The sequence below is a fragment of the Hypomesus nipponensis genome, chromosome 3 (genome assembly GCF_054491055.1).
Source record: "Hypomesus nipponensis isolate SF chromosome 3, ASM5449105v1, whole genome shotgun sequence".
In the NCBI taxonomy this organism is placed as follows: domain Eukaryota; kingdom Metazoa; phylum Chordata; class Actinopteri; order Osmeriformes; family Osmeridae; genus Hypomesus; species Hypomesus nipponensis.
Window position 1 is genome coordinate 15,566,815 of NC_140363.1, and position 20,686 is coordinate 15,587,500.

The window sequence follows — 20,686 nt, forward strand, 5'->3', positions numbered from 1 at the left end:
CTTCTTCTATCTCACATACTGTCCCAACACTGTTCAGGACAACCTGTGGAGCCTGGTTAGGTTGCCACTGCCATATAAATGGCATACATGTACATGTATATATGGTATATATGGCTCTATGTAACGATTCATATCTCATCTGTCCAGCATCAGTCTACAAGGACTGGTGATAGCACAAATGCAACATGTCAATAAAGCTCACATAGGCAAGAGTAGACACCATTATGTTGGAAGAACGCCATCCTGTAGGCATTAAGAAAATGACATAACAAAAGTAGAAATAGTTTATAAACACGAATTGTCTGTAAACACACTCTGTAAAGAGTCCACAGGAAACATCAAACTGGCAGTGGTGAGCAGGTAGCTCCAGAGGGTCACGGTGCCTCCAGGTCCCAAAGATCCAGACAGGGGAGAGGAGAAGATGTGCTTCCCAGGGAGGAGAGCTGTGGTCCGGGCCTCCCATCAACCTGTCCTTCGGATTCATCAGGGGGTTCACGTGTGGGTTCTATGATGTGTCTGTCGGTTTTAGCAGAATTCCGTGGAGTGTTCCGGAGTGCGTGTCTGTGTACTGCTGGCGTGTTTCAGGAGTGCTTGATAGTGTATTTGCCTTTCTGCAGCTGGGAGATATACAGCTTGGATTTGCTGCCATCCAGGCGCTTGAACCACACCTCGTCGTGGTTGATGGTAGTGATGATGGCACTGTGGATGGATGAGGAAGATAGCAGGGGAGGAAGATAGAGAGGAAGAAAAAGGTGAGGATAGAGCAGGGTAGGGGGATAGAGGGGAAGAGAAAGGGAGTATAGAGCCAGAGGAAAGAGGTAGAGAAGGCAGAGTCAATATGACATCTCCATAACTCTGGCTAAAACTCTCGCCAATGAAGTAGATTTGTGACATAATTTCTCTCCATCACAGACAACAGACCGAGGATAACCTAGACAGGAGGGGCAGGGATTTAGTCTCACCTGGTTGGGTATTCATCCTTTTTGTCAATGCAAATGTTCTGACCACGGCCATACCATTCTCCATCGTAGAACAACCGCCCCTCCTCAGAGCGGGCACTGTGCTGGAGCTTCTCGTTCTTATTAGTGGCGGCTGGACGTGGAACACGGGTACAATGGTTACCTTTGGCTTGTGTGGAGTGAGCAAAGTAGGTCATGTGCATTTGTTGGCTCAAAGAGCATAAAGCGGTGACCAGATTTAACACATGACAATGTTAGACAGAAATGACATCAGAGAAACCACAAACTGTCTGTCCTGACAAGCAGAGAAACAGCTCTGTGGTTGCCTGTAAAGTCTGGGCCTCACCTTCTTTACCTCTGTGAGGACCCAGAGTGGCCACTGCCTGCAAAACAAAACAAAAAACACTGTTATTGTAATAGTAACAACTTCAGCACATCTATGCACACACACACACACACACCTTTCTGATAGCTGTCCAGTCCTCTAGGATGTCCAAGTCCTGCAGCATATAGACGATATATGGTCGTACACAGAATTAAGGAAATATTAACGTGTTCTGGACAACAGACCATTTTCACAGACAGAATATTACTAGACTGAAAACTAGTTATTTGAGTCTCAAACAGACAGACTGGAAAAGGCTTCTGCCAAAAAAGGCAACAGCTAGTGGCTTAGTGAAGTGTTTCTTTACAACAGCTAGTGGCTTAGTGAAGTGTTTCTTTACAACAGCTAGTGGCTTAGTGAAGTGTTTCTTTACAACAACAACAAAAGGATATCAGACACCGCAACAGGCTTCTTCTTCTTGTCTGGACTAAAGGGATCCTTCTTCTTGCTCCTCCGAGACTGCAGCTCGTCGTTCCAGAGCTCTGAGGTGATGTCTATGCTGTGCCTGTCTTCCTCCAGGCGCCTGATCTTCTCCTCAAGCTCACTCTGAACTGTGTCAAAGAGCAGCAGCTTCTCACTCTGGAACCATGACATCAGACAGGGTCAGGTGACACGGGACAGGATAGGGGGCAGTAGGGGATAAAATAAGGAGAATTAATGGAGAAAAGTTGTAAAATATAGAGACAGAGAAGGAAGAGAACATGGGAGGTACAGAGGACAATGCGCCAGGCTCAGCAAAGTACAACAGCATAAAACTGTTTTTCAGGGATATCAGGAGTATTATTTGGGTAAGGAGAGTATTGGTGCGGTCTGGTCAGAGTTAAACCCAGTTTGTCAGTTTAGCAGTGAGGCCAACCCCATTTTTTTTATTGCCAGTGAGTGAAAATAGTGTCTCACCTCCCAGTGCTGGCAGGCTGCTTGGATCTCACACTCATACTTGTTCTTCACAGACTCCTGACAGAGCTCTTTGTAAATCCCTGTGGCAGAGGCGAAAAGAGACACACACTGTTAAGTCCACCCACACCTGCTATCTCACGATCAATCCACCTCGCGGGAAGCTTACCCTTGGTGTGCTTGTTCACAGCGTATATAAAAATTTAAATAAAAAGAAGCCTTACCTGCCACCTTGGTCCTGATCTGCATGTTCTCCTGCAAGCTGGCCAGAGGGTCTAGATACTCAGAGGCCTTCCCTGACATCACCTCCTGCAGCTTGGCATCCACCTGGCTCAGGCGCTCCTTGTATAGACTGGACAAGAAACCATAGCATGATTATTGGTAATCAAGCGTAATCTGACCAAGTCTAGAATGCACATCATAGGTTTTTCATTTGATGGCTCAAATGGCTTAGGGCTGTTGAGACCAAATTGTACCAGTGAACACAATCTGGGAGCAACATGAAATCTTTCCGTGACTTCGCATCGTTTTTAAATATGAATTTATCAAACATACTGGTCTTTCAGGTCAGTGAACTGTTTCTCCAAGTTGGTCATCTCGTCGAGACATTCCATTCTCCTTCTCTCACAGTCTTCATCATCCATCTCTGTGGAGCATTTTCGACAGAGAGCGTAAATCAGAGATAGACAAATTCAAGGTAAATCGTGGCAATGAACATAGGGGTAAATCAAATTTGTAATTCTGTCAAACATCCACCTGAACTGTCTCCATCCTCCGACACGGACGTGCTCTCCGAGTCGTCCTCGTCCGAACTGCTGCCTTCATGCTCGGGGTAGTCCACCTCCATCTCCTCGTGGTTACTATCCTTGTTCTTTTCTCGAGAATTTACTGGCATTTTGTTGGCCTAGCCAGAGATGAAATATGTATCCTGTCCAACAAAAGCAGACAAAAATGAGCTAATTGATCAACTACGATGAGAACCGCCTGAATTAAAAGAAAGCTAACTAGCCTAGCTATGCTAGCTAGTGCTAACTTTGCTTGCTAATAATCGTCTTCTACGTTAGCTAAGCGAACTAGATACCTACTTAACGTTAGTCGTTCTGAATATAACAAAAATTGACCGGTAGCCGTGTCTATAAAAAATGCATTATAGTAAAGTACTTCACAATTAATGAATATATAATATTCTTTGAGATTGATGACAGCTGTCGATAGCCAAGCGAGCTCCTACTAGCTAAAAACAAATGCAGTTCACTTGCGCGGAGGTGACGTAGCCTAGGATCTTGGGAATTGTAGTCTTAAATAAAAAACCCCCATTATGAACAGACCAGTAAAAAAGGGAGGATCTAACTACATTTCCCAAACATTGGTTTTGTGGAATGTTTACATTCCCGAAGGATACCTAATTAGACCTTACAAATCAAACCCAGACATGCGACTGAATGGATTTTAATGAACAGTTGAAGAGATGTATTTGCATTTTAAATGTATTTACATATTTAACTTGTGGCTGGGCCATGATTTTCCCCGTCGTTTTTTCGTCAGATATTGGAACATAACTTTTGGAAAAATCTACAATCAAGAGTAACCAAGATTTATTAAACGTTGTCAAGTAAATTCGATTAAGGGGAAGTTGTGAGGTCAAGACTCGGACAGATCAATCTCTGAATCTGTTAAGTAATACATATATATATATAAACAATACATTTATATATATATAAACAAATATATATAAACATATATATATATATATATATATACCGCACTGAACAGTTTCCTTAAAATCTGTCAAATAAAATGTAAATAAAGGTTTATAAACCTGGTGAATATCTCTGCATTCCATTAACCATGTTTTCACTAACTCCTCCGCCATGTTTGGATCTAGCTAGTAGGCTAGCCTCCCGTGTTTTGGGGAGAGGTGTTTAGGTTGCTTGATGGGGAGGGTTGCATGATTTTACATAATCGTATCAGCAAAATGCATACCTCCCAAACTTGCCCATCAATTTTTTTACTTCGTGTAACATTTAAGGGCTGTTAGGTCGATGCATATCAAATGATAACGTACCTATAGCTCTGTCGTGGTTATCCATCTTTTGAAGATTAGCCAGTACTGGGACTCGCTCCCTATTGCGAATTCTTGCGTCTATTGCTGTCGGAATGTTCTCTAAGAAGACTCATGGAGACGTCAAAAAATCTACACAGAAAGTGTTGGATCCAAAAAAGGATGTGCTGACTCGTTTGAAACACCTGCGAATAGTAATCGGTAAGTCGCAATAAAATATTTGAAGGCTTGTTCAGTTAGCAAGCAAGCGAGTATCAGATTAGAGGTACGATCGTTTTGCGTTAGCGGTGCACTGTGGGCAGGGTTCTGGTTGTGAAGTTATATATTTCGCTTCTACCTGTTCACTTTATGAAATAAAACCAATAGTACTAATGTAGCTGTCGCTAACCGAGGGTAGCTCGGGACTGTTGATGCGGATCTTAGAAGCTGCTAGCCCTGTCTGTTGTTTCCACACATATATAGAGTCAGATAATTCTATGCACTCTGCAATTAATAGTAAGTTGGTATCGCTGTTATTAAACCAGCATTTTTGTAAAAGCCATGACAGCCCGTCATAGTCCCATTTTATATATTTTTTGAATGTGGCAACTGCGGTCCACCTTTGCGGATGGGATAACGGGGGTCGCGGCTTCGATTCCAAACATGTAGACTACTTAGGTCTAGGTTCATGATAAATATTAGTGAAGGGCCTTGAGCGCTGAGTTGTGGGGCCCTGGGAACAACCTTCCTCTGGGCATTGTCTGGAAAGCCAGACCAGAACAGCCCTATTCCCGCTGGCCCTCGGCTGTTTACATTATGAATGCCTAGACTTCTCTCTGGAGTGACTTATTATGATGGCAAACCCTCAGCTACACTGAAAGCCACGGGGCCGTCCTCCTTATAGCTATGCTAAACTCCCACAGTGTGTGTGGCCTGTGGCCTGTGAAGGTCTTGCATGATTCTGATAAAGAACAGTGTGAGAGCATGGTACCCCATGGGACATGGAAAGGAAACAGACAAGTGGTGCCCAGAGAGTGAAAACATCCTTGCTGTGCTCCACTTCAGGAACCTATTTCCTCTATTGTCCTACCAGCATCAGAGCAGTTCCTGTTCTATTGTCTTTCAACATTGCTACTGGTTTGGCTTCACACAGCATCAAGCCATTGTGGTCAGAGTGTGTTTATGTTGGTGTAAATCTGTATGTGTGCATTCCCACCATGCCTTTCACAACCCCCCCCCCCCCCAAACAGCTTGCCTCACAAACAAATTAGTTTTGCAAGATGACAAGACGTTCCAGAAACATGCTGAAATCAGTACTATGGTGTACCCATGATATCATGTTGTGGCACATATTTTGAGGTGGAGTGTAGTGTGACTTGTGAGAAAAGTGTATTTAGTGGGTGTGCGCATGTGCATGTACGCGGAGAGGATGGGTGTGACTGCATTGTAATCCTAAGGGAGTGTGTCAGGGCCCGATAGGGATCACGCATTCCAGCCTGGAGGCGAGTGTGTTACTGTTAAACCACCAGACCACTACAGTACACAGCTTCCCAGCCAACTTAACTGGATGGCATCAACAGGCTGCCCTTCAGTCCTAAACAATGGATATGTTGGACGGTCACAGCCTTATGACCTTTTGCCAAACTGAGACGAGTTTCCGAGTCCCCCTCCCACCACCAGTCCACCACAAGCTTTCACACGAACACAGCCGTTTTAGTATATCCGGCTGAAGACTCCTTGTCCTGTGTTCCAGGACGGTTAGAGATCTAGTAGCTAGTAACGTGTTTGGCATGGCACAGGGCTCTCGGTATTGTGTGTGTGTGTGTGTGTGTGTGTGTGTGTGAGATAGAGGGAGGGATAAGTTTTAGGTGCAGAGCATGCAATGTTGTGGATAACTGTCAGAGCTGAGTTAGAGCCTGGCACTGAGGGCCTCCGCAGCACTGCCAGGCCTTACAAGGGCCCTGCCAACATGCCAAAGAACAGAACACCGTGTGTGTGTGTGTGTGTGTGCGTATGTGTGTGCGTGTGTGTGTGTGTGTGTGTGCGTGCGTGCGTGTGTCTGAAAGGGAGAAGCCAAACAAATGTGCAAAAGTGAATGTGTTTCTGCACAGTGTGACTGTAACCTAAAGCTGCAGCACATCCATGTTGTGAGACCTGACAGAATAAAAACAGGCCTGGCAGCAGCCGTTATCTCCTCTACAGTGGCGGTTCTAGGCACATTTTACTGGGGGGGCTGTCCTAGGGGGGTATTTGTCCTAGGGACAAATAGTGTCCTACCTGACGTCACAATGCCGTTCCGAAGCAAGGACTTGTCCGTCGCTATGCCGACCATAAATTCCTGAGATATCTACGCGTGCTAGCAGGAAACTGTCATGGTTGCTATACTGGTTACTAGGTAGGAAGTGTTGTATTTAGGCTTATTTAAACCAGTTTATTCTACTCTACTATTTTAAATTTTTACTTGTTCGACATTCCCGAGACAGCAACGCGCAAAGGTAAAATACTTTACGTGTTGCCTTCCAGGTCTGTTAAAATTGATGCTAAATAAGTAATGTTTTTGACTAAAACAACTAGTTAGCTAGCACCAGCTATCGAAAGAGTGAAAACTTTAAATAGTAGAGTAGAATAAACTGGAGCCTGTGTGTGTGTGTGTGTGTGTGTTTATGTCCGTCTCGATGTGTGTGGGTGCCTGTTTTATCTCCACACTATCAGATATGAGGACATGTCTGTGTTGTTGGGTTCTATTTTGGAACGGCAGTGACTGCTGTGTTGTCTCTGCAGACAGCCGGCCTGTCTTCCGCTATGTGTGGGATGGGCTGAGAATAACAGAATGAGAGACGGTCTGTTCTGGGCTTTGAGAAGTCTCTCTGAGACATAACCTTTCTCAAAATCACTCGGTTTTGTTTTTTGCGCTCTCAGAAGAACGAATGAAATTTTTAGTTTCAATCAGTCAGTAAGACTTACTTACTGTAAGTCGCTCTTTAGTCATCATTTATTATTTTTTCTTCTTGCTCTTTAGTCATCATTTATTATTTCATTCATTCATTCATTTATTATTTATTCATTTATTTATTATTTATTCATTTATCATTTCATTCAGTCATTTAGCAGACACTCTTATCCAGAGCGACTTTTTGGGGCACTCCTCTCAAAAATGCTCTTTCTCTTCTCTGCAGAGAATGCTGAGCCGTGTGACCTGAAACACTTCTTTGACCAGTACTACTCCCACATCTACTATGTCTTCTTTGAGAACTTTGTCGCCATCGAAGTCAGCCTCAAACAAAAAGGTGAGATGCCTGGGCTGGGCCAGGGGAACGACACTAGAGAGGAGGGAGGAGCGGCCTTTTAACTGTTTGTCTACTTCCTTTTACCACTTCTCTGTTGCAGGTCACAAATCACAAAGGGAAGAACTGGACGCCATCCTTTTCATTTTTGAGGTAAAACTTCTACTTCCCTGTAGGAAGTTGTCTTGATAGGAAAGCCTCTGAATAAACAGGTTACGACTACAGAAACACAAAGGAAAGTTCCCCATAAACACAGATCAAACATAGCCGTAGACTCAAACCAATGACATAGAACATCTTATTATTAAGCCTACATAGGAAAGATTAATCTATGTCTGAGAGATAAACCTTGTGATGATGATATGCTATGGGTACATGGCTTAAAGGTTAAACAATAACAATCTGTGTTTTTCTACCTGCTCAGGGCCAGTACAGTGTTGAATAGTTAAGCTTTTAGTCTGTTTAGATGAAGGTGTGGTGTGACTTTGGTGTTAAGGCTTGACTAATGCCTTGACCACTGAAGCCTGAAGGCCCGAGATCTGAAGTCATGATATGGAAGATCAAAACCTGACCTTGCCTGACCCCCCCCCCCCCACACACACACATACACACACACCCACAAACACACATACACACACACACACACACACACATAAGTATCTGCCAGGGTAGTTTAGCTAAGACTCTGTGTGTCAGTGCAGTGCCAGTCAAGTTTGGGGTGAAAACAGACCTTGTCCTTGTGGTTGGTGACTCATCTATTTAACGTTCCGTTGACAGAAAATCCTGCAGCTGCTGCCAGAGAGGATACAGGGACGATGGCAGTTCCACAGCATAGGTAAAGTTCCTCACCTCTGTGGTGTCCTCTTGGGTCGTGTACATGAACTAAACGCACACCTCCCCTCCCCCACAGACAGAAAGAGTAATAATGTTTTTAGAGCATTGAGGAAACATAGTTGTATATATTCAGTTATGTTCTTGTATGCATACAAACATACAGTGTATCTATCTATCAACTGAGAAGGGTCAGATGGCTGAGCGGTGAGGGAGTCGGGCTATTAATCAGAAGGTTGTCGGATCAAATCCCGGCTGTGGCAAATTACACTGTGTCCTCGGGCAAGACACTTCACCCCACTTGCCTCAGGGTAAATGTAAATGTAGGTGGTCTCCTTTGCCACTGTGCTGAGGATCGTGTGCAGCTGGCTACACAGACCACCCAGAGCAACTGAGAGTGCCAAGGTCCTGGGTTAGAGGAGACTCAGGACGGACCGAGATCTCAGACACGCGCGCAGGCATACAGCCTATGTGCTAGCATACAGTTGTGGCCATAAGTTTTGGCAAGACAAATGTTGTGTTTTGCAAAGTTTGGTGGTTCAGTATTTGAGGAAAATGTTTTCACGTTTCTATAGAATATATATATATAATATACTTTTTTCAAGCTTTTTGGGGGCAAACATTTTAAATATATGCAAATAGTCCCCTCTTATACAGCAGTCAATCTGCTCTTAAAATCCAATCAGAATGATAGAGTGATTTCACCTGGCTAGAACTAGTTCACACTTTCCCCTGTGCTGATGATATGACTTACTGAAATAATTTTAGCAGTCATTTTATGCCAAGACCCAGCAAGCTTTGCATACACAAAACGTATGTCGCTCCCAATACATTTGGCCACGGCTGTACACTGTGGGTGGACGGCCAATGAGATGTCTCCCTCTCTCTTTCCTCACAGGGTTGATCCTGAAGAAGCTGTTACACACTGGGAACTCCCTGAAGGTACGTCTCCCCATGGTTACCTCCGAATGGAACCGCTACTTTTAAGGTTCTATCCCTTCTGTCATTTTGTCTCCTCTCCCCTTTCCTCCACACCCCTCACCTCCTCTCCGTTTCTACTCACCTCCTCCGTCTTCTCTCCTCTCCACGGCTCTCTCACACCTCTTCTCCCTCCTCCTCGCCTCCTCTCTCTTCTCTGCTGCCCTCTGCAGATCCGACGGGAGGGGGTGCGTCTGTTCCTCCTCTGGATGCAGGCCCTGCAGGGGAACGCCCTGAGAGAGCAGCTGTGTATGTTTGCCTGCCTCATCCCCGGCTTCCCCTCCCCCCTGTCAGAACTCGGCCCCCGCACCCTGGACAACCTGGTCAACCCCCCCCTCAGTCTGCTGGAGAGTAGGTGGCACCTTATACACACACACACACACACACCTTGGCACTCATTTACACACTTTTTCAGACAAATGTAGTGTACCTGGAAATGCTTAATGGTGCTTTAATGGTGCTGATTCTTAGTACTTAGTAGTTTTTTTTCTCTCTCTCTCTTTCTTACTCACCTCCTTCTCTGTTCCTGCCCTAGCGCAAGTGACCCCAGAGGAAATCAGCCCATTGGTTCCTCCCCAGTCAGGTGACAAGAACCAGGAAGACCTGACTGGCTACTTTCTGGAGGCTCTGCTCAAATACATGGTAACCCAGGTAACCGTGCTTTCTACTAACACAGCTAACATGTCTGGCCTGGACGCAGTCTTGGGCCATTACTGCTACCTACCTGTCTCTCTATCTGATTGGCTGGCTGGCGGGATGCTTGGCTGATTGGCTGGCTGGCTGGCTGGTTGTATGCCTATCGCATAATTGGTAACTTACACTCAGCAGTGCTTAAGAATAACTCTGAATGGCATTTTGCTTTTAAGGTGCTTTTGCAGATGGATGCACACACACAACACTGCAGCACATACATATGTGTGTGTATATAGTAGGTTATAGCTGTGTGTGTGTGTGTGTGTGTGTGTTCTCCCCTAGGCAAAGAGTCTGGAGTGGCGTTGCAAGGAGAACCACGAGAAAGGTTTTGCCTTCCTGTTTGGAAACTTCAAGAAGTTTTACCTTCCTCACATCTTCCCCAACTTCTCCAAGGAGACCAGCCTCTACCAGCCCATCCTGGGTAAGGAGAGTAGAGACGAGCGGGATAAGTTGAAATAGAGTAGAGTAGAATAGAAACCAGATGTCGCACAACTGACCTGTTGACCCTTTGTCCATACATAAGGAGCTGGCTTTGTCCCAAACTTAAGCACTTAAGCACTGTTGTGGTAGAGCCTGGTGTTCCAGTGTAATATAATGTATTCATTTAGCTGACTCTTCTCTCCCAAAGAGGGGATTCGAACCCACAATCTATAAATCTGTAGTCAAATTCTTGACCACTGAGCTAAACCCAGTCATGTGTTGGCATCCTCCAGAGGTGCCCCCCATCCGGGCAAAGCCGTACTACTGCGTGGTGCGCCGGGAGCACGAGAGCAGCGAGGTGGTGTACTGCACCAAGGACAGCTTCCTGCAGGCCAGGGTGATCTTCATCCGCTGGCTGGTGTCCTTCTGGCTGGAGCCCCGCTCCAACACCACCACCCACATCCCCGGGACGGAGGGGGAGAACGTGCCCAAGAACATCCAGGTAAACCAGGTTCCACGTTCTAACGGGAATCTGGACGCTCGGGAATTCAACGGTATCTCCTCGAAGTTTGTTTCTGCCTGTTAAGTAGGGATCAATGGTGGTCTGTGTGTCTGTCTGTCTGTGTGCGCGTCTGTCTTACCGTGCGCGTGTGCGCGTACCCTCTTCTCCTTCCAGCGCGCGGCAGCGGGCCTGGCAGCGCGCCTGGAGGACGGCGGCCCCCGCCATCCGGACGGCCTGGACGGGGGTGTGTCGGGGGGGGCGTGCGAGGGGGAGCAGAGCCACTCCAACACCAGCACCCTGACGGAGAGAGAGCCCAGCTCGTCCAGCCTGTGCAGCATGGACGAGGAGCAGCTCACCGACATGGAGGTGGTCCGCCGCGTGCTCTGCTGCTCCCGGACCAACGTCAACTTCATCACAGAGATCTTCCGACAGGTAACGCCTCGCGGACGGGGTCACGCATGGGGTGACGTATGTACGCAACGCCGTTTAACATAGGAGACAAAGACATTTACATTTAGTCATTTAGCAGACGCTCTTATCCAGAGCGACTTCCAGTAAGTACAGGGACATTGCCTTTGAGGCAAGTAAGGTAAAGTGCCTTGCCCAAGGACACAATGTCATTTTGTACGGCAGGGAATCGAACCAGCGACCTTCTGATTACTAGCCCGATTCCCTAACCGCTCAGCCACCCAACTTCCTGGTAAAGACTGGTAACGCACGTGGGAAACAGGCGCATAGGGAAACGCGCGGAGGGTAGCTGTTTGTTTAGGCATGTACACACACATTCAAATCCAGGTAAGGAGCTGTGTGTGTGTGTGTGTGCTCTCCCCACCTAGGCATTCCTGCTGCCCATGTGTGAGGCTGCGGCCATGAGGAAAGTGGTGAGGGTGTACCAGGAGTGGATCGCCCAGGAGGACAAGCCGGTCTTCATGAAGGAGCCAGAGGAGGGACTGAATCCCATGGCCGGGAGGAACAGCCAGGAGCCACGGGTGCCGCAGGAGAAGGAGGAGGAGGTGAAGGATGGCAGGGTGTGTGTGTGGGGGGGGGGGGGTGTGCGAGCACTGGCACACAAATGGTCGTGAAATTTAAAGTGTTGTCTGTCTCATCAGGGTGTGAATAAGATGATCGACAACGAACTGCTGGAGTACAGTGTTCATGCTGGAGTCCAACCAACTCTTCAGGTACAGTTAACAAACACCGTCACACACACACACACACACACACACACACACTCACCAGATAATTCTATTTTTAATGATCTTCTACACCACCTCTTACGTCTTCCTCCTCTTCCTCTTTCCACTCTTTCTTCCACCTCCTCTCCTCATCCTCCAGGTGTTCATCACCAACTCTTCCAACGTGTTCCTCTTGGAGCCAGCCAATGAGGTGAAGATCCTGCTGGAGGAACATGTGGACATGTGCAAGAGAGTCCTCAACATCTACCGTAGCCTGGTCATGCACGAGACCATGGACCAGAAGACCTGGTACTGACAGCTGACATCGACTAGCCCCTTGACTCCCTTAGTTCCGAAGACTGACCCCTAGTTTCTTACATACTAGCTCCTAGCTCCCATAGACACAACTTCTTCACATACTAGCAAGACTGTATATAAACTACTGGCTCTCTAGACCCTAGCTTAGACCTTCAAATTGCTATGAAACTAAGCTTTTTTTTTTACTGTGTGTGTGTGCAGGGAGCAGATTCTACTGGTGCTCCTCAGGGTAACGGAGTGCGTGATGAAGAGACCTCCCTCCATCATGCCCCAGGGAAAGAAGAGCATGACTCTATCTGGACGTCTGGCTGGAGCCGTCTTCCAGGTAACCCTGTAGTGTTACCCTGAACCAGGCCCTGAACCAGGCCCTGACCCCGACCCTGACCCCGACCCTGAACCAGGCCCTGAACCAGGCCCTGACCCCGACCCTGACCCCGACCCTGACCCCGACCCTGAACCAGGCCCTGAACCAGGCCCTGACCCCGACCCTGACCCCGACCCTGACCCCGACCCTGAACCAGGCCCTGACCCCGACCCGACCCTGTAGTGTTACCCTGACCCCGACCCTGACCACGACCCCGACCCTGTAGGGTTAGGATGACCTGGACCCTGACCCTGTAGTGTTCAAATGACCCTGACCCTGTCCCCGTGACCTGTCGTCCTAGACTCTGATCGTGGCGTGGATCAAGGGGAACCTGAACGTGTACATCAGCCGTGAGCTGTGGGACGACCTGCTCGCCGTGCTGTCCTCGCTCACCTGCTGGGAGGAGCTGGTCACCGAGTGGTCCCTCACCATGGAGACGCTCACCAAGGTCCTGGCCCGGAACCTCTACAGCCTGGACCTACAGGAGCTGCCGCTGGACAAACTGAGCGAACAGAAGCAGAAGAAGCACAAGGGGAAAGGTAGGAGGGACAGCGAGCCTCGTCTGGGATTCACAGGGGGTTCTTGTTTTGTCGTATCCCCCCTGCCTCCACCCTCCGCCCTCTCCACACTTCTTCCTCTTCTCCTTCTCCAGGCGGAGGTCTGGAGGGGCAGAAGATGGTGGTGGACCGCTCCTTCTCCAAGGGCTGGAGCAGAGACCAGCCGGGCCAGGCGGCAGCCATGAGGCAGCGCAGCGCCACCACGGCCGGCTCCCCGGGCATCGAGAAGGCACGCAGCATCGTGCGCCAGAAGACCGTGGGTCAGTGTGTGGAAGGGGGGGGGGGGTTGGGGGCCTGCCAAGCGTCTATCTAAGTATAGCTAACTTCGGGAAGGTGCTGGTGAAAGCAGGAACTGTTTGTGCCTTGCGGCGTCTGGTTTTAACCGAATTAGATTGAAACCCAGTTTCCGAGGCAACGGTTAGGGTGAATCGTAACATAGAACCAGAAGTTATTTTGTGAGAAAATCCCATGACTATTACCATATTTTGAAGTCTAGGAGGGGGACAACGCTGGTGAGAACAGGTCTCTGTCCACATGTTCCTGTGCTCTGCCTCAGTGCTGAGGCCTTCTCTCTGTCTCTCTCTCCCAGGAGCACTGCAGTCTGCCTGTCTGCCTGCTGACTTTCACTAGCTGTCTCTTCGGTCTCACTCTCTTCCTGTTCTTCCTTCCTTCTGCCCCTCCCATCACCACTTAATGACCCTCTTCTTTCCACTCTATCCCCTCCTTCCTCCTTTCCCTCCCTCTTTCCCACACTGCTCCCTCTTCTCCTCTCTACCCCTCCTTCCTCCTTTCCCTCCCTCTTTCCCACACTGCTCCCTCTTCTCCTCTCTACCCCTCCTCCCTCTCTTCCTTCCTTCCCCCTCCCCTCTCCTCTCTTCCTCCCCCTTCCTCCCCCAGCCCTGCGGAGCTGCTCCACAGGTGACAGCCTCCTGTCCTCAGCCTTTATCCGCAGTGCTAAAAGTGCTCCGGTGCTGGTCCACCCTGCCCTCCCTCTCCTGCCCGACTCTGCCCTCCCCCCACTAGCTGACCACCTGTCAGGTAGACACGTCTCCACCTGGTTCCAGCTGGATGTCTCACACACAACACACACACGTCTGCCACCCCCCCACACCCCCCCCCCTTCCTCCATCCTTCACACCTGAGTTTCTGCACCTGTTCTTCTACCTGCACAACCTTCTATCTTCTCGCGTGTGTCGCCCCTCACGATGGATACCGGGACCCAACTGTCTGTCTGCACTGCCTCGCTCCAGCCTTGTGTTTCTGCACCTGCTGCTGCCTTTCTCGTGGACCTGCATGACCTGTCTGTCTGCATGACCTGTCTGTCTGCACTGCCTTGCTGTCTTGCCTCACCCTATCCTTCACATCGACCAAGTCTGGAGTTGTTGTTTTGTTGTGGTTGCTACTGTGTTTCGTGATCTCCCTTCAGGACAGTAACCCCTGCATGTGTTTGACTGACTGCCTTTGTGACTGCCTGTGTGACTGTTAGAAGCCTGGTGCTGAATGTAATGGAGTTCTGCTGGCCAGGTGTTCCCACCCGCACATTACAGGGATAGTGCAGCTTTGCACTTGCATTTAGCTTGGATGCTGATTCAAGCATTCCCAGTCCAAGATTCCAAAACCTTCTCAGTGGAGAATGTCTATTGGAGTGAACCTTTGAGAAATGAGGCCCAGGTTTGGGACACCTCCAGGTTCCTCTGGGTCTTGTTCTGTTATATTTCTAAGTCACTTCGGATGAAAGCGTGATTGAAACGTGATATTCCTCTCAGAGGGCCCATGCTACTCCTGGAGTGGTGATCTTGGCTGTGACAAGCCGTCAGCCCAGACACAGACCCATCCTTTTGTTTGGGCCATGCCTAATAAATATTGTCTGATTAGGCCAAAGACAAGCTTCCACCAAGTTGAACAATAAAGTTATTTGAATCTAAATGACAAAACATCCCCTCTGGTCCAGAACTCTAATGTGATGAAGCAGAGAAGCTTCTAAACCTTGAAGAGGAATGCTGATGTGTCATGCTGTGTTGTGTGGTGTACAATATCATGTGTGCACAGATGTTCATGCATGAGTGAGTACAGTGTGTGTGTGTGTGTGTGTGTGTGTGTTAACCCTCTCTCTCCTGTGTCTTTAGATCTGGAGGACCCCCCTATGGCCATGGCCCCCCGCGCCCCACGAATACGCCACGCCTCCCAGAGTGAGGAAGTCCCGCCTTCTGAGGTGTTCTCTGCGTCAGGTGACCTGGAGGCCCCGCCCCCACCCCTCCCCCGCAGCAGCAGCGCCTCCGACATCATGGAGCCCTTCATCACCGATAGGGTCAAAGGTGACCTTCCTGTCCCCGAAAGCCAATCACCTTCCACTTCCTCCCCCTCCACCAACACCACTGTCCCCCCCCCCCTCGGCTCCCCCAGGAGTCCCCCTCTACACCCCACTGCCCCCCCCTCAGCCCCAGAAGGCAGAATCTCCTCCCTGGAGGGGGGCGACAGCATATACGACCACCTGTGGCTGGTATCTGATCGCTCCAGGGCAGATTCTGCCCTCGCCCAGTCCTATGAGAGAGAGGGGGAGGGAGAGGGGGAGGAAGGGGAGGATGATCTGTTTTCCTCCCTCAGGGAGTACCTGAGAGGCCAGGAGGAGATGTGGGAGGTCAGGGGGGAGGCGGGGGAGAGGGCTGCCTCTGTTCCGGCGAGGGAGGGCAGCAGTGCGTCTGACCAGACAGGAGGCGGGGTCAGACAGGTCCAGGTAGGACAGGTGTGTCATCTCCAGAACCAGGGCCAGGGAAGTGTAGACTCTGAGGAGGAGGCCATAGAGGCAGAGCAGAGCAGCATCTACGAGTGTTTGGAGCAGCAGTGTGACTGGGCGGCCACCAGGGGGGGCTCTCGCCTAGAGCAGGAGGAGCTGCAGGGCTCTGCAGGGGAAGGGGGCGCAGACGAAGGGGAGGAGCCCCGCCTGGTCAGGCAGGACGCGACCGCGGGCGAGGATGGGGTGGGGGCGGGACAGCCCCAGCACGCCAGACCCAGGCTGGTCCGGGGCAGGCCCAAGAAGCGTCACGACGGCGGGGTCCATGTCAGTTTCAGACCCTCCACTGAGTCTGTGCAGTTCCACAACCCACTGGACAGCAAGGAGGCCCACTGGAAGGCCCGCCTGCGCCGGCTCAGCCACTTCCACAGCCACAGCCTCTCCTCTGGGGACCGCCCAGGGGCCAGGGCGGGGCCCGGGGGGGCCAAAGCTGGAGGTGGTGGTGGAGGAGGAGGAGGAGGGGCAAAGGGGAAAGAGATCAAAGAAAGGTCACTGCCGGTGTCGTGGGAGGGGTCGGGCGAGGAGCAGCAGTCAGAGCAGGGGGGCGTGTCTGGATGTGGGCGTGGCCGACTAGGCCGTGCCTCCCTCTATCACCGTGGGTTACGTTCCCGGTCCCAGGAGTCGGACTCCAGTCCCTCCCGCCAGCAGGTGGCGCTGCTGGGCGGGGTCTATAAGTCTGTGGTCCACGCCCTTTCCAAGCCGCGGACGCAAGGCACCTCCCCCTCGAGGGCGGGGCGGTCAGCGGGCGATGCACCCCTCAAGGATCTCTACACCCATGTTCTGGGATATTTTGGGAGGAAGACCCCAGGTGAGGATTCCTGAAGCTCCACCGGAACACAACTACAACAAAACAACAAACAGATAAATGAGGAAGGAACAGTCATAAACACAAACAAAAAGCGTCTTTCTTTCTCTTTTTCTTCGTTCTATCTTTGATTTTTTTTTTTCTTTGCTGAATGCCGATTGGTTGATTGAATTGAAGCCTTTTTTTTTTGTGTTTCCTTTTGAAAGTAGCCCTGCCCGACCGACCGAGAGGCTGGGGTGCCCCTCTCCTTCCCTAGGATGCCCCCCATTCCTCCTACTCCAGCTTGGGGACTAAACCTCTGCCCCCCCCCCCTCCCTCCCTCCTCTCCCCCCCCCCCCCCTGTCTTGGATGCTGCATGCGGCCTCATGCCTCCCTCCTCAGACATCAGCCTTCAGCCCTCTCTCCCATCAAACACACACACACTTCAGGCACTAACCTCATCACACACAAACGCATCAGCACCTGTGACTGCTTTCCATCGAATCCACAGTAGTTGGGATCCAGTGTAAAGGTGTTCTGTAGTGTAGTGGGGGAGGTCTGGTCCTGGAGCGTAGCAGTGGGAAGACAGGCTCCGCGTGCGTCTGCGTACGGAGAGCTCACAGGAGCTGCTGCAGCTCTACGTCAAGCCTCCGGGGGGCAGCAGAGCTCTTGCGGTGAGAACTTCAGGGACTCGACAGCCCTGTGTCCCTGGGCTCATGAGCCTCTTACACGCGGGTGACTGACTAAGCGACATAAAGAGAAGGACGCCTCAAAGACGTCATTAGTTCTGGGCTGCAGCTCCAGCTGGGCCGACATCAGGGCTCCCCTGTCGACTGGAACTCCTCAGTGAAGTATCCAACACTGTCTCCTCTTCCTCGGTCCCAGCTTGGTACCACAGACTGTGCTCCTAACCTGCAGTGGTGTCTTTGTGTTGGCAGTAGACTTAATATTAGTAGATTCATATATTAAGTAATTTTAATGACTTATTTATTAATTACTGCCTAATAACCGTACTTGATTATCAATAATTTAAATCAACCAGAAGACTGGAAGTAGTCAGTCCACACTAACCAGAGACAGGACTAGCGACTGTAGGCTTACAGTAGGGTTGCTCTCATGGAAGTACACATTCAAGAGTGGACATAATCCCTCTATTGATTCTGTTTCTATGGTTACAGCTCTCTGGTTCTATCTTGCTTGACACCCCGTACTGCAAGACTTAACAGCTGTGGATGAGTGGTCACGTAACAGAGGGTAGATGAATGGATGGATGAGGGAGTTATTGGCAAATGGAGTGCGTGAGGGATGATAGATACATGGATGAGTTCTGGAAAGGAAGGATGACTGGATGGATACTCCTGATGGTGGAGTTTGCGTGTGTGGGGTGTGTGTGTGTGTGTGTTGCCCTGTGTGTGTGTGTGTGTGTGTGTCAGTCTCTGTGTCGCTAGCTGGACTAATCACGGTCTGAGGTGTGCTCATGGCCTGGACTTAACAAGGTGCTCTCTCTATTTTACATCCATCTCTCTGTCTCTCTCTTTGTCTCTCTCTCTTTCTCTCTCTCTTAACTGCATGCATCGGGTAACTCCTGCATCGCTTTACTGTTTATAATCACTTGGTTGGCCTTCCTTTGAGATGGTTCCTTTCAGCAGTTTTATTTGTTTCCTGTGTATTCTAGGTTGTGAGTTAGCTGCTGTCTTGGCATACATCTCAAGTCTGAACAACTAAACGCTCACACACACGTAGATGCTTCATGACACAGCCTGTCACAACAGCACAGTCCTGTTTCCCCTTTAACAATTGTGTTTTCAGAACGTGCTGCAGTAGAGCCGTGTCCATGGCGATAGTGACGTGTCTGTCTGTATCTGCTCTCAGCCAATAAGGAGGAGGGGAGTCAGAAGACACGCCCTGTGTCCAGCGATGCAGGAAGCACCAACCCAAACTTTACTGACCTGATGGACGAATTCATACAGGAGAGACTACGGAGCCGAGGCACCTCTGTGAGGCCACACACACCTACACACACACACCTACACACACACACACACCTACACAGACACAAACCTACACACACACACACACCTACACACACACACACACACACCTACACACACACCTACACACACACACACCTACACACACACCTACACACACCTACACACACACCTACGTACACACACATACACACACACACACACCATCCCTGTCCATAGTAGCGTATATCTCAATCATCCTTTCAAATGTGTGATCGTCAACTGCTTCCCTGCCTCCCTCCCTCCCCGCCCCCCACCCTCCCCGCCCCCCTCCTCCCAGGGTCGCCGTGGCAGCAGCCCAGGCATTCTGGAGATCCCCAAGGACCTCCCAGAGCTGCTGGAGCGGCAGGGCGCCACGCGGCCCGTGGACGACCCCGGCGTGCCCTCCGAGTGGACCTCGCCCGCCAGCGCCAGCGGCAGCGACGTGGTCAGCTCCGACAGCCAATCGGACTCCTTCAACGCCTTCCAGTATTCCAACTGCAAGTTTGAGAGTAAGTGCCACGGGTCTCTCCGCCCGAGAGAAGAAGATCGGTGATGGGAACAGAATACGGCATCCGGTGTGTGTTCTGGTCACGTTTAGCAGTCAGTCTGACCTGTTGGTGGCGCTGTGTAGATTTCAGTTTTGGCTCGGAGGCTGGCGGTAACGGATCGTTGGACCAGGACAGCCTGGGAGGGGGCGTGGCCCAGAGCGCTGACGAGCAGGAAGTGGCCAGTCTGACCACGCTCAACATGGACTCTGAGTCCAGCAGCCTCAGTCAGCACGGCCTGTCTGCTGATACTGTCACCATAACAGGTGACGACACTCACTCAATCACTCCCTCACTCAATCACTCCCTCACACTCACTCAATCACTTGCTCGCTCGCACACACGCACACTAAGTGTCTGTTCAAGACAAAGTATCCCTTGCCACCTGTGTGTGTGTGTGTGTGTGTGTGTGTGTGTTTAGGGTCAGAGAGTGCGTCTCCGATGCATTCTCTGGGGGGGTCCAGGTCCCAGACCCCTTCTCCAGCCACTCTCACTGCTGAACACACTGAACACAAAGACCTGCAGCTGGATGACAAGCTCCACCACTCTGTCCTGCAGACTCCTGATGACCTGGGTAACACAGCATCTCCCCCCCATCCCCCAAATGGCCCTCCACACACACACACACTTAAACACACTCATAACATGATGAGAACCAATGAAAGTGTGTGGGAAGGAGAGGTGTTTGTGTGTGTTAGTGCAGCTGCCAGTTAGTAGATGATGCGAGGCTCTGCCTCATGTTCAAAGCTACACATCTACACCCAGACAGGCTGTCACTGATGTCAAACATGCTCTCTCGCTCTCTCTCTCTCTCTCTCTCTCTCTCTCTCGCTCTCTCGCTCTCTCGCTCTCCCGCTCTCTCTCTGTCTCTGTCTCTCTCTCTGTCTCTCTCTGTCTCTCTCTCTCTCTCTCTCTCTCTCTCTCTCTCTCTCTCTCTCTCTCACTCTCTCTCTCACCCCTCATCCATCCAGAAGCTAGTGAGTTTCCCACGGAGGACTGCAGTGTCATGGCGGGCGGCACGCTCACAGGCTGGCACGCCGACGTCGCCACGGTGATGTGGAGGCGGATGTTGGGTATCCTGGGAGACGTCAACACCATCAAAGACCCAGAAATCCACGCTCAGGTGTTTGACTACCTGTGCGAGCTCTGGCAG

The 20,686-nt window shown here is 50.2% G+C and overlaps 3 protein-coding genes across 4 annotated transcripts in view; 2 read left to right on the forward strand and 1 right to left on the reverse strand.

Moving 5' to 3' along the window:
- Nucleotides 1-270: 270 nt before the first annotated feature.
- Nucleotides 271-3,488, reverse strand: brms1la (BRMS1 like transcriptional repressor a). Its single transcript, XM_084679204.1, has 10 exons — nt 3,324-3,488; nt 2,995-3,166; nt 2,794-2,884; nt 2,463-2,590; nt 2,242-2,321; nt 1,737-1,923; nt 1,421-1,485; nt 1,306-1,342; nt 963-1,092; nt 271-699 (listed from the first exon to the last, which is right to left on the reverse strand). Exons 2-10 carry the CDS (start codon nt 3,131-3,133, stop codon nt 582-584), a joined length of 975 nt encoding a protein of 324 aa, XP_084535330.1. The 5' UTR covers nt 3,134-3,166; nt 3,324-3,488; the 3' UTR covers nt 271-581.
- Nucleotides 3,489-4,117: 629 nt separating this feature from the next.
- ralgapa1 (Ral GTPase activating protein catalytic subunit alpha 1) overlaps nt 4,118-20,686 on the forward strand; it is a 49,153-nt gene continuing 32,584 nt past the window's right edge. Inside the window, exons 1-23 of one of the 2 annotated variants that reach the window (XM_084679491.1) lie at nt 4,118-4,501; nt 7,456-7,566; nt 7,667-7,716; nt 8,341-8,398; nt 9,293-9,336; nt 9,546-9,723; nt 9,908-10,023; nt 10,348-10,486; nt 10,779-10,987; nt 11,162-11,419; nt 11,824-12,000; nt 12,097-12,168; nt 12,323-12,471; nt 12,682-12,805; nt 13,146-13,383; nt 13,497-13,661; nt 14,299-14,439; nt 15,528-15,716; nt 18,849-18,973; nt 19,287-19,497; nt 19,620-19,799; nt 19,955-20,107; nt 20,505-20,686. The exon at nt 20,505-20,686 is cut by the window's right edge and continues 12 nt beyond it. In XM_084679491.1, the coding sequence (XP_084535617.1) occupies nt 4,396-4,501; nt 7,456-7,566; nt 7,667-7,716; nt 8,341-8,398; nt 9,293-9,336; nt 9,546-9,723; nt 9,908-10,023; nt 10,348-10,486; nt 10,779-10,987; nt 11,162-11,419; nt 11,824-12,000; nt 12,097-12,168; nt 12,323-12,471; nt 12,682-12,805; nt 13,146-13,383; nt 13,497-13,661; nt 14,299-14,439; nt 15,528-15,716; nt 18,849-18,973; nt 19,287-19,497; nt 19,620-19,799; nt 19,955-20,107; nt 20,505-20,686 (3,375 nt within the window). In that variant the 5' untranslated portion in view covers nt 4,118-4,395. The remainder of the gene's footprint in view (nt 4,502-7,455; nt 7,567-7,666; nt 7,717-8,340; nt 8,399-9,292; nt 9,337-9,545; nt 9,724-9,907; nt 10,024-10,347; nt 10,487-10,778; nt 10,988-11,161; nt 11,420-11,823; nt 12,001-12,096; nt 12,169-12,322; nt 12,472-12,681; nt 12,806-13,145; nt 13,384-13,496; nt 13,662-14,298; nt 14,440-15,527; nt 15,717-18,848; nt 18,974-19,286; nt 19,498-19,619; nt 19,800-19,954; nt 20,108-20,504) is intronic. The other variant, XM_084679500.1, reaches the window with a different exon arrangement.
- Nucleotides 16,031-16,866, forward strand: LOC146300018 (uncharacterized). Its single transcript, XM_084682892.1, has 2 exons — nt 16,031-16,748; nt 16,841-16,866. The coding sequence occupies exons 1-2, from the start codon at nt 16,031-16,033 to the stop codon at nt 16,864-16,866; spliced, it is 744 nt and encodes a 247-aa protein (XP_084539018.1).